The sequence below is a fragment of the Heterodontus francisci genome, chromosome 11 (assembly GCF_036365525.1).
Source record: "Heterodontus francisci isolate sHetFra1 chromosome 11, sHetFra1.hap1, whole genome shotgun sequence".
NCBI classification, from domain to species: domain Eukaryota; kingdom Metazoa; phylum Chordata; class Chondrichthyes; order Heterodontiformes; family Heterodontidae; genus Heterodontus; species Heterodontus francisci.
In genome coordinates, this window is record NC_090381.1 from 95202901 (window position 1) to 95216245 (window position 13345).

At 40.5% G+C, this 13345-nt stretch overlaps 1 protein-coding gene across 9 annotated transcripts in view; it reads right to left on the minus strand.

The window, feature by feature from the left end:
- The window catches only part of LOC137375400 (transcription factor Dp-2-like), a 223856-nt gene that overhangs the window by 30757 nt on the left and 179754 nt on the right, over positions 1 to 13345 (minus strand). For 8 of the 9 annotated variants that reach the window (XM_068042569.1, XM_068042565.1, XM_068042570.1 and 5 more), the window contains 2 exons: positions 5654 to 5816; positions 3907 to 4053 (listed from right to left, as the gene is read on the minus strand). In XM_068042569.1, the coding sequence (XP_067898670.1) occupies positions 3907 to 4053; positions 5654 to 5816 (310 nt within the window). The remainder of the gene's footprint in view (positions 1 to 3906; positions 4054 to 5653; positions 5817 to 13345) is intronic. The other variant, XM_068042567.1, reaches the window with a different exon arrangement.

The window sequence follows — 13345 nt, forward strand, 5'->3', positions numbered from 1 at the left end:
CTACCTTACTGCCAGAGACCCTCATTCAGGCCTTTCTCACATCCAGTCCTGACTTTTCCTAAGGGTCTCCTTACTAGCTTCTCAAGCTTCAACTCATCCTGGATTAAATCCCTTTGCGGCCTCATCTGTCTTGCCTGAATGGGGATTGAAGTTACCCTCATTCTTGTCTCAAAGCATTAGAACGTACGCGTGGGGCAGGTAAGTAGTGTTGATGGTACCAATTTTCCCAAGCTTACAGGAAAATACAGCCGAGTTAGGTATGGGAATAAAACCCCATCCCCAAAAATCAACAGGATTCAGGAGTCGGCTATCCCTAGATTTCAGTGAAGCGTAGTGGCAGATACTGACATCCAATGTGTGAAGTACACGCTTTCTCATTTTTTATTTCTCTTGCTTTATTTTCCTTTTATTGTATTTCCTGACTGAATCTTTTTCTCATATTTGTTTCAGAGTTTTATGTGTACTCACATTATTCTTTTCATACGTCCATGCCAACACAGAAAAAACTAGCAAAAGTTGACCAACAGTTTCAAGCCTGGATTAAGCAGACAGTGCAGCCAAATGTTTATTGCTAGCATGGGATGTATGTGGTTGGTGTTAATTGCATTCAGGTGGTGGGTATTAATTGTCGACTCACCTATGCTCATATATATATATGCAATGTGTGTCTCTTGTAAATAAAGTATATAAAGACTAGACTCCAGTGTTCTATCCTTCACCATGACCCCGAGCTTCCGGTTGCTGGCCATTTCAACATCCTCACATCTCTGTCCTGGGATTACTGCAGTGTTGCAACGAACATCAACACAAACTCGAGGAACAGCATCTCATTTACCGATTAGGCACGTTACAGCCTGCCGGACTGAACATTGAGTTCAATAATTTCAGAGCATGATGGGCCCCCCCTTTTTATGTTTAGTTATTCTTTCTTTGGTTATTTTATTTTAGGTCTTTTTTATTTGGTTATTTTATTTTAGGTTTTTTTAGTGTGTTTAGTTTGTTTCTACTGTCCCTACCCACTGTTCCTGTTTTAAAATTTTTTTTAATGTTTGTGCTTGGAGTGCTTTACAGTCTATTCACACCCTCTCTGTACTAACGCTTTGTCTTTTAGCACACCATTAATATGCCATTTGCCTTTGCTCCATGACCTTCTGGTCAGTTATTCTCTGTGACCTTGTCCTCTTAACACCTTCTCTTTTGTTATCTCTTGCCCCACCCCCCACTTTACTTGCTTAAAATCTTTTACATTTCTAATATTTGTCAATTATGAAGAAGGGTCACTGACCTGAAACATTAACTCTGCTTCTCTCTCCACAGATGCTGCTAGACCTGCTGAGTATTTCCAGCATCTCTGGTTTTTATTTCAGATTTGCAGCATCTGCAGTATTTTGCTTTTATTCTGTCCTTCACCGTCTGGCTATTGGAGTTCTAACACGGCAGCAGAGGATGTTTACCTAAAGATGAAGGTTGCAAACTACAATTTTTTTTTAAGACATGAAACTAAAATCCTAGTGGCCACTGTGGAAAATGGCAAAAAGCAAGTTTAAATCATCGAGCTACCATCACCCGAGTGGGAATTGGACTGCTGGGATTGCTCTAGAGAGCCAGCAAGGACTCAATGGTCCGAATGGCCTCCTTCTGTGCCATAATGACGCTACGTTCTTGAGTTTGAACCATATGAGCAGCGAAAGAATGAGGTTGACTCATGGACATGAGTTACTACTCTATGAAAGACAGTGCAAAGGCTATACCTTGTTATGTCACTTCCTGCATGAAGTAAAATCAAAAGTAAGGGGCTGGATTTTAAGCAGCGCTCGACGTCATGATCCGTGGCAAGGTGGGGTGGGAGGTGCTTGAAGATGGCTCCGGAAGAGGTCCACCACGGATCTCGATTCCGGCAGGGCCCAGCCCGATCCTCCCGGCAGCGGCGAGGCTCTGTCGCGGCTCCCCCACTGCTGGGCGACAGGACAATTTTAATATTTAAATCAATAAAATTAATTTAAATATACTTACCCAAGATCTTGAGGGCCCGCTTCGGCACGGCGGCCAGCACTCCTGTGCATTCAGATCCCCATCCGCGGAAACAAGGCGCCGACACAGGTGGCGAGGGGGGAGGAGGTAAGTTTATCAGTGCAGGATGGGCGGGGGGGTGGGGGGGGGGGGTGGGGAAACGGAGTCAAATAAATGTCATGGGTATAGGGGATAGTGGGAAGGGTTGTACTTTAAACTTTGTTCAAACAGTTTCGGGAGGTGGGTGTAAGGTCAGATGTTAAAGGTAAATGTTTTTTTTGGGGGACGGCAAATTGTTAATGTGATTGTTATTGTGGGGGTGGGAAAGGGGCATTGGAACTTGATTGACTGGGAGGGGGGCCGGGCGCCCCGGCTATTTAAATGAGCTGACGTGCTCAAGATTGAGGGGGCATTTTTTGAGCTCGTCGCCAATCTTGGCGGTGAGCTCATAGAATCCAGCCCAAGGTATCTTCTGAGATGGATGCCACTTGGATGCAGGTTTGGACTCTCTAATAGAATTAATGGATGAAATCTACTAGAAGATGACCTGCTAAATGCCTATGAGGCCTGGTCAGAATTCAATAACTTTTGGAAAATGCATGGTCATTTCGAGTATATCATGAACTTTCTAATATTTGTATAAAAGGCTGACAAAGTTGAACTTCAGGATCCCTGGATCAGTCCTAGTGTTTAAATTATTAGATTGTTCTAAGGTATCTCATACAAACAAGGCAACTGGTCCGAACTGGAGCTCAGTTCTCGGAGAAGGAGATTCTGTTGGAACAGATGCCTGCTGCCTTAAAAAAAAATTCCTGGGGAAACAGTCATTCCCTTCCGCCTTCATGGAACAAGTGAGGCATTCCGCAGTTACACAAAGAATAGAAGATTCGATTTCGGAATATTCCAGACACCTGACACAAGAATCAATGGAACGGAAGGATTAAAGACAGAATGGTGATGAAAGCATGTATAGCAAATCAGACTATGTTAGTAGAAGACAAAATTGAAACAGTGATAATGGGCGAATGAATTCCAGAAATATCCAAGAACAAGTTAATAGATACTTTAGATATGACTCTAAGTATCATTATGCATTGAAATGTCCAGAGCACAGAGGTAGGGTCTTTGAAATGACACATGAAGAAAACAGTTCTGAGGAAAAGGATCAAGATAGTGATGAATCTGAACAGATTATACTGGTTATGAAGTGTTTTAAACCTGTGATGAAAAAACACCAAAGGACAAAAAAGAAATAAAGAACTTGCATTGATATTAAGACTTTCATGATCTTGGGATGTTCCAAAGCACTTTATTGCCAGAAGCACTCTGAAGTGTAGTCACTCAAGTAACATAGGAAACACAGCAGTCATTTGTACAAGATCCCCAAAATAACAATTCCCCCAAATCCTCTGTTTCAGTGATATTGCTTGAGGGATAAATATTGGCTAGGAGAACTAACCCTGTTCTTCTACGAAACAGTGCCGTGGGATTTTTCACATCCACCTGAGAGGGTAGATGGGGTCTCTGTTTAACGTCTCATCTGAAACGCAGCACCTCCGACAGAGCGGCACTCTGTAAGTACTTCAAGTCTCTGGAGTGGGACTTGAACGAACAACCTTCTGACTCAGAGATGACGGTGCTACCCGCTGTGCGACAGCTGACACTAAAAATATAACTGAACCAAAAAAAAAGAAAATTGGTGAAAAATTGTCAATTAAGACTTGAGCTATAAAATTTGCCTTCCTAGGATAATCTAAATCAATTTTCAGCCTGGTCTGATTCAACATCCAGGTTCTTAATGGTTTGACTTGCTAGGCAGCCAGCATACTCTCACCATATGGTCATATTCCTGGTGGAAACGAGATTAAGTTTCAGCAAAATTTATGATAACCTCACCTCAAGATTCTGAAATTCCTGAGCAGAGTTTGTGGGAAGACCAATCCATCGGATTTCTTTCTTCTCCTTAGAAATTATGTTCATAGCCATCAGCACGTTAAGTGCATCATAAACACGGCGTCGAATGTTCTTTTGATCATATGCCTGCTGAAAGGGGATGTGCAAAACAAACCAAATCTAATGATGAAAATTTCTTCAAGTCTACTGATGTCTCTTCGCCATTCCAAAGTCATCGTTACAAAATGTTATTATGATGCCCCAGATTTCAACTTCTAACAATGTTATTACCATTTCAATCAATAAATGGTAATTGCTTTTCTAAAGCTCCAATTTAATTGGAAATCTGTGGATCAAATTCATTATTATTTTAATCCGATTTCACTAAACAGAGGATCCCTACAAAAGGCTCTTCAAGTTTTCAGCTGAAGTGTTTCTGTTGCAGAGAGGTTGGACTCTTTGTGACGTACCACGTGGGCAGCTCTTGTTCTCAGCTGGGCCTTTAGGGATGAGGAGCTCAACAGTGAGAGATAAACAGAAGTGAACCCAACTGTTCTTGCAATGCCTGTTACAACAACAATTTGCACTTATATTTTAGGACTGCAGAGGTCTTTGATAGGGTTGTAGGGCTGGAAGAGGGTCAACAATGGGAAGAGGCGAAACTGTAGAGAAATTTGAACATCAGGATGAGAATTTTAAACTCATGGTATTGGTGGTTCACAACCCAAAGAAAGTCAGCGAGTATGGGGTGATGCATGTGCAGGACTTAGTGCAGTTTAGTGTACAGGTCACTGGATGAGCTGAAGTTTGTGGAGGATGGCCAGGAGAGGATTGGAATAGTTAAGTCTGGAAGTGACAAAAGCATGGATGGTGGTTTCAGCAGTAGATGGGCTGAAACAAGTGGGCGAAGTTTCAGAGGTGGCGGTAGGCAGTCTTTGCGATGAAGAGGATATGGGGTCAATAGGACACTGAGGTTACCAACAGTCGACTTTAACCTGAGGCAGTAGCCAGCAAGGGGGATGGAATCGGAGATGAGGGTACGGAGTTTGTGGCAAGGAGTGATGATAATGGCTTTGGTCTTCCTGATGTTTAACTGGAGGAAATTGCAGCTCATCCATGACAGGATGTCGGACAAATAGACTGATAACACAGAGACAGTGAAGGGATCAAGAGAGGTAGTGGAGCGCTAGAACTGAGTGTCGTCAGTGTACATGTGCAACCTGACGCCACGTCTTTGAATGATAACGCTAAGAGGCAGCCTGTCGATGAGGAAGGGGAGGGAGAAAAGGATAGATCCTTGAGGGTCTCCAGAAGTAACTGCAGGTGCGGAACTAGAAGCCATTGCTGGAAATGCTCTGGTTGCAACTGGATAAGGAAGAGTCGCAAATGCATATGTGACCCTTATATGAATTTGTATATACATTGGCAAAATATTTACAGGATTAGCGAGGGACATTTATATTATAGATCACACTGTTTTACAGTGCAAGAAATCATAAACCAGCTTTTCACAGTATATATGGACAACAGAAGTAAAAGCACTAAATGCAGGATCCTGCTCAAAATAAGATAGCTTATATATGTACATGTATAAATGTATGAAGATCAGCTGACCAAAATCCCATAAAAGGTTACCAATTTCTTTAAGGTACTGTGTCCCTATGTATGAAGGTTAAACATCTTATGAAAGATTAACAACTGAATTTATCAAAATGGGATTTGACCTGGTATGAAGAATTATCCCACTTACAGAATCTGAAGACATGTGGTTATTGGAATTACTGAACTCAGCCACCAACTCATCAGCCACTTCATTGTACGAAGTTGTTCCCTTCCGCTGCACCTTCTCGCACACTTTCATTGAAAAGTGTCGTAGACCCTTTCCATTCTTTTCTCCTTTTTTGCTTCTTTTGCTAAAACAGAAAAAAACAGATTTTAGACTTAGTTTACATATTGTCCTTTTTAAATTTATTTTGTGTGCGCAACCGGGAAAGCGTACAGGTGAAGTCAAAAGCCTTACTTTTTCACGTATTTATAACACCTAAAACACCCGTTTTATTAGCATTACCTACCTGCACTCATATCTTCAAGGAAATATTTAGTTGCACACTTTCATCTATTTTCCCTATTGAATGTATATTTCTATTCCTTGTTTCAGCTGACATTTCAGTGCAGCACTTGGGGAGTGCTGCATTGTCAGAGGTGCCTTCTTTCAGATTTGATATGAAACTGAAGCCCTGGTCAGACAGATGTAAAAGATCCCATGGCACTATTTTAGTTCTTCCTGCTGTGCACTTCTCAATTAACTGCACCAAAACAGATTAACTGCTCATTCCTCTCCAGTACTGTTTTTGGGACCGCAGTGAGGAAACTGACGACTACATTTGCCTACAAAACAATAGTAACTACTCTTCAAAAGTATTTCATTGGCTGTGAAGCACTTGGAATGATCTGAGAATGTGAAAGGCAGTACATTAAAGCAGCTTTTCCTTAAAATGCATTACCTCATATTTTGTCTGCATTGTTAGACCTGTCACCAGTCTGCCCATTCTGCTAACCTGTCTTGGTTTTCTTGAAGATTTTGTCATCCTTGCTATTTTCCAAAACCTGTACTTTTGTTTCATGTCCATTAAACCACTGTTACATTTCTACCCACTGTTACATTTCTTCTTTTGCCAAACACTTGAATTCATAGGATCATAGGAACTAGGAGCAGGAGTAGGCCATTCAGCCCATTGATCCTCCTCCACCATTCAATACGATCATGGCTGATCACCTACCTCTACGCTATTTTTCCCCACAATCCCCATATCCCTTGATGTCATTAGTATCCAGAAATCTATTGATCTCGGTCTTGAATATACTCAATGACTGAGCTTCCACAGCTCTCTGGGGTAGAGAATTCCAAAGATTCACCACCCTCTGAGTGAAGAAATTCCTCCTCATCTCAGTCCTAAACGGCCTACCTCTTATTCTGACACTGTGTCCCCTGGTTCTAGACTCACCAGCCAGGGGAAACATCCTTCCTGCATCTACACTGCAAGTATTTTGTACGCCTCAATGAGATCACCTCTCATTCTTCTAAACTCTAGAGAACATAGATGCAATCTCCTCAGTCTCTCCTCAAAGGACAATCCTGCCATCCCAGGGACCAGTCTGCTGAACCTTTGTTGCACTCCTTCTATGGCAAGTATATCCTTCCTTAGTTAAGGAGAGCAAAACTGTACACAATACTCCAGGTGCGGTCTCCCCCAAGGCGCTATACAATTGTAGCAAGACATTGTTACTCCTGTACTCAAATCCCCTTATGATGAAGTCCGACATAACATTTGCCTTCCTAATTGCTTGCTGCACCTGCAGTGACTCATGAACAAGGACACCCAGGTCCCTTTGGACATCAACACTTCCCAATCTCTCTCCATTCAAGCAATACTCTGCCTTTCTGTTTTTTCCACCAAAGTGGATCACTTCACACTTATTCACATTATATTCCATCTGCCATGATCTTGCCCATTCACTTAGCCTGTCCAAATTGCCTTGCATCCTCCTCACAACTTACATTCCCACTTAGTTTTGTGTCATCAGCAAATTTGGAAATATTACATTTGGTCCTCACATCCAAATCATTGATATAGAGTGTGAACAGCTGGGGCCCAAGCACTGATCCTTGCAGTACCCCACTATTAACAGCCTGCCGTCCTAAGAATGACCCATTTACTCCTACTCTCTGCAAACCGTGTAATACTTCTTTAAATACTAGCCATTGCCCATCTACTGTCAAATTTTTAACGTAGTTTCCCAATCCACCATAGCCAACTTGCCCCTCATACCTTCATAGTTTCCTTTGTTCATATTTAAGACCCTAGTTTCAGAATTAACTATATCTCTTTCAAACTTGGTGCAGAATTCTATCATATTGCTGTCACAATTTCCTAATGGATATTTTTAAGAAGCTAACTCAATTACGTAAGTTACTAAATAACAACAGTATTCACCACAGTTATGGTATACAGTAAATAAAATAAAAGTATGCACATTTGAAATAAACAAACAGTTAAAAAGCACTGATTTTTTCCCCCACCTCCATTGGCACTGATGGATTCTTTATATATGCATGTCAGGTTATAAGCAAATGTGCCAACGCACTTCACAGGCTTTAGCTGCACAAAACGGAACGAACAAACTGACAAGTAATTTACGTCAAGGCCCACAATTTATAAAGAACCTTACTCCCACATTGTTTCCCACAAAGAGAAACAGATCCACTTTTGTGCAATAGCAAACAGGGGTGCAATTAGTTGATTTTCTTTGTTAACTTCAAATGGTGAGATCAGATCACACTGTCTGAACAATTACACTCAAGATAAAAGGGCCTTGGCTGCCAAGGCAACCTAACTTTATATACACCTTCTGATTTTTCTTCAGGGAATGTTAGCACATACGTAATAGCACCAAATATGGAATAACAAGTACTCTGAAGTTAAGGAGGAAGTGTCTGGTTGTTTTCTGCCTTGAAGAAGTTTTATAAGCATATTTGTACACAATATAGAATGCAAATATAAAATCAGGGCTCGTTAGGCACATTAAGGTCAAAATTTGGATCTCCTACAAAAACAAAATTGAAACCACTGACAGGTATATCATAATTGAGAAAGAAGAATTCATTGTTCTTAGGTGTGCCTGCAGAAACAATGAGAATATTAACTACATTCTGACCTGCCTCCCATTATAATATTGTGCTATTCACTTTTCTAAACAGTCTCACTGAACACACTTAAGCTTTTACTTTTCTGTAATAGAATGTCATCCTATTTCACCTCTGCTGCATGTCTAAATAATTCATTATCTTGACTTTACAAATGGAAAGGATTTGAGTTTGTAGCACACATTATTTTACCACCTCCTTTGCTATTAGAGACCTTTCTATTATTGAGCCTTCTCCTGATCTGCTACGTTATAAGAGTTTTTAACCTACAATTTTTTCATCATCTTTTCTTGGCAGTACAAATAAAACAAAAGTGTTAATCACATTCTATGGAAAAATTAAAGCAATAATTTGTGTTATTCTTTGCTATACAACTGCATTATTTAAAAGCAAATTGAAATTTAATAAAATTGTCAGCATCACTCTTTGTAACTAAAACTATCATTAATTTACCTTTCCAATGAGAATTGATACAAAACTTGGTACATTAACAAAGCAAATTGCTTTTCTCCCCTCATTTTAAAGCGTGGCTCCTCGACCCGAACCCGACCAGACCCAACGACGTGTCGGGTTCGGGTCAGGTCGGGTTTCTCTTTCGGGTCCAGCGTTCGGGCTCGGGTCGGGCTGGACATGGGCAGTGCTGCCTTGCTCCAGGAAATAATCTTCAATTGAACATTCAGGACGTCAAGGCGGGAAATGTGCAGTCCAGACTCCGCACTCTGCAGTAAAGCCTGGCTACCCGACCCGAACCCAACTACGTGTGTCGGGCTCGGGCATTTAAAAAAATTAAAGGACTTGGGCCCGGGTCAGGTTCGGGTTGGCTGCTGTCAGGTTGGGTTTTAATTTTATACCCGAGCCAGGCTTTACCTCATTTGCTTTTAATATAACACTGTGGTTCATTTTCAGTCCACAATAGACATTTGTGAAAAAGATAAATTAAAGCAGTATCAAGTTATGATAGGGCACATTAGAATCACCACTGTCATCTCTTTCCAACTCTCTCAAAATTGGTCAGTTGCACATATAATGCACACAAATAATAATCTTACTTGATACACAAGATGAGGAGGAAAGTTGATTTTATGTACACATACACTGGTACATAAGAGAGATAACTCTTAGATTACAATGCAAGTGATTGAAATGAAGATATGGCAATAGGCACTTACAGAAGGTGACAAGAAAACACAGAGAGAACACAGTGAAATCACAATCAATTTGATTAGGTAGTTTGCAAATCATACAGCCAAAAAACTCTGCAGTCACAGCTATGGTGGACACGCTAATAAAGTAAGCACCACCTCAGCTTCTGCAAAAGCAAGCCATCATACACATCATTGCTCAGCTTTTCAATCTGATGACCTTCTTGGGTGATAAATATATCAGATCGCAAGGCAATGGAGTATGAGCTCTCCAGTATCATAAAGAGCACAGTATGACTGGGGCAAAAAATACATCCTATCGCCAGGAACTGAGGCGATCAATGAAAAAAAACCCAATGCATATATGGATTCAAAACAATCTCTTAAGTGGGTAAATGATATTTATTTTTTATTAACATTTACTAAAATACTGTGTGAAAACATGAACCTGCTACACTGCGAGAGAAAGTGATCTCGTTTCAATATTCTGACATTGCTACATACGACAAAATAGGGCTGTCTCTTTAAGCAGGAGCTGCTTTCTTAGTGAAAGAAATGAGTTGCTTTAGTAAGCAGATCTAGCAACAAATCCTTGCACATTAAGTTGGATGGGCTGCATAGTTGCTAGGTGCTAGGAAAACCATTCATCTGCCAAAAGGAATGAGCTCTGGCTTTCTTGGCCAATGACAGTGTAATCTTATGAATGAAATAAGGCAATAAAATGGCGACACCTAGCATTAAGCCACCCAGGAGGGAAAATGCTCCATGTAGTTTCCCACATTTTTTTTTAAAAGAAAAAGATTTAAAAATAGAAAATAAAGCTATGACATGAAATTATGTTACGAGCATTAACAGAAAGAATACTGAAATCTTATTTGCATTGCTAATGCCCCACAGGTTTGCTGAATTGCCACTGTCATAATGACGTATGAGGCAATTGCTGAGTGCAACCCCTCAGTGCAGTTAGTGCATCACCATAATGAAGTAAGGTTCCATCTTCACAGATATTAATACTTAATAAATTTCTATTCAAGGAAGAAAAGGTGTTAGTCAGCTTCATTATTAGGATATAGTAAACTGGTGACTGGCTAAAACATAAATGACAGTTTGTATCAGGTTGATTTAATTTCAGCAATCATCCAGGGAGAAAAACAGATGGAAAATAAAACATGCATCACTTCATGGTGTGTCTGGAACAGGTGTACACTACAAAAAAAAAGAAACCGATCATTATTAGGGTTTTCATACAAGGAAGACTACAGTATTGCGTAAGCAACTGAGATGCCTCAGGATGGGTTTAAATGTGACAGAGAAGAAATGCAAAGGGAAACAAAATGTCTAAAATTAAAAGAGATAAAACTTCAATTTCAGTCTTAACAGCTGTAAGTGTAACACCATTTTTTCCAAAACCGTTTTAAGGTGCAATCAATTTTGTTATTGTATTGTCATATAATTGTTTTCATGGCACACAACAATTTTTCTCATTGCCTTTCATTGAGAACTACAACCTCAAGGCATTGTTTGAGGACCAATCTCAGGAATGCTCAGCCACAGTGACATGATATTTGGGTCTTGCCACCTACAATTTCCTGTATTGTGAGCTCCTGATTTTAAATGTGCAAAACTAGGCAGTTGCAATACAGTAAAGGAAGGAGCAATGGGGAAATTACAGGATTGATAATGCCATTAAAACTATAGGTATTTGCATTCCCCCCTATGTTCAGGAATGTACTGGCTGTTGTCGGTAAATTGGGAGTGCTTTGTGCAGTGGAGAAGGGCACTCTGGTTATTTAAAAAAGGAGTTCTGCTAGCTACTCATTTAGGAATGTACTTGACCAATCTCCAAGGCTTGATGTGCTAAAGTTACTTTACCGAGAGAATGGGGGAGCCTACGTTGTTTATTCCATCTATTTAGGTTGAGGGTTACCTACTGTAAGGATACTGCCCTAGTCAGTTTCATTTTGTATGTCAATTGTATATGTACGTCTTCAGTGTTGCTGTGGATTTGTACAGCCTTTCTGCAATATGAAGAATTCTGGGATCTACCGCTCTTAGGGTCATCAGTGACAGCACTCTCACTGGTTTAGATTGACGGGGTGAGCTCTTGCTTGCAAATGTTTAGGAAATTAGTTAGAAGTTTGCCTGATTTGTTACCATGCTTACAGTATTGTTCGTACTTGAAGCATATTTGAAAATTTCTTGAAGATACAAGTTGTTGCTTGAGAAGAGTAATTTAACTTTTTCTTGACTTATGAAAAGCCTTCACCTGAGTGTTATGAGCGGGCAGCCTTGTCTTGTCAAAAGTAATTTACTTTCCTTTCTAGACTGGGTAGGTAGAGCTGCCTTCCCTTCATCCACCCCAGACATACAAAATAAAACTGACCAGGACAGTCTCTTTACAATATGTAAGCAGAACAGGGAGTGGTGATAAGGGTAAGCACGTAATTGGAGACTGTACAACAATAAAGAGGTCCGGGCTGGGATTTTAATAAAGTGGTGATCTTATGTTTTGAATGGGATTGAAACAGTGCCGGAGACAAGGAAAGGTTGATGAATATACGTAGTATTTGCAGCACAGAAATAGGCCATTTGGCCCAAGAGATCCATGTTGGTGTGTATGCTCCACACAAGCCTCCTGACACCCTTCTTCATCTAACCCCATCAACATATCTTTCCAATCCTTACTCCCTCATGTGCTTATCCAGCTTCCCTTTAAATGCATCTATGCTATTCACCTCAATCCACTCCCATGTGGTAGCGACTTTAACAGTCTACCCACACTCTGTCTGGATAAAGAAGTTTCCCCTGAATTCCCTATTGGATTTATTAGTGATGATCTTATACTTATGGCCCTAGTTTTTGTTTCACCCACAAGTGGAAACATCTTCTCTACATCTACCCGATCAAACCCTTTCATAATCTTGAAGACCTCTATCTGGTCACCCCTCAGCCTTCTACTTTCTAGGGAAAAGAGCCCCAGCCTGTTCAATCTTCCCTGGTAGGTATAACCTCTCAGTTCTGGTATCATTCTAGTAAATCTTTCTACTTTTTCCAGTACCTTTATATCCTTTTTATATTATGGAGAACAGAACTGTGCACAGTAGTCCAAGTGTGGTCTAATCAATGTTCCATACAGATTTAACATAACTTTTTCTGATTTTTCAATTCCATTCCTCTAGAAATGAACCCCAATGCTTGGTTTGCTAATTTATAAATGGCTTTATTAACCTGTGTCATCACTTTTAGTGATTTATGTATCTGTACTCCGAGATCTGTTTACCCCTCTACCCCATTCAAACTCTAATTATCCAGGCAGAGTCTGGCCTCCTTACTCTTTCTGCCAAAGTGTGTTACCTCATACTTATCTATATTGAAATTAATTTGCAGCCCATGAACTTCAGTACCCGGCGATGGCTATTGTACCAGGTGAACAATAGGACTGGGAGGCAATCTGAAAACTGGCAAGGAAAAGGATATGGAAAGTGCAAGCAAGGCTGCCATGGAGCAGACAGATCGAGGCATCAATGACCGCTTGAGTGGCAGGCCAAATTACATCACTGGATGTCGTCAAAATATTTCCAAGAAGTATAGGGCG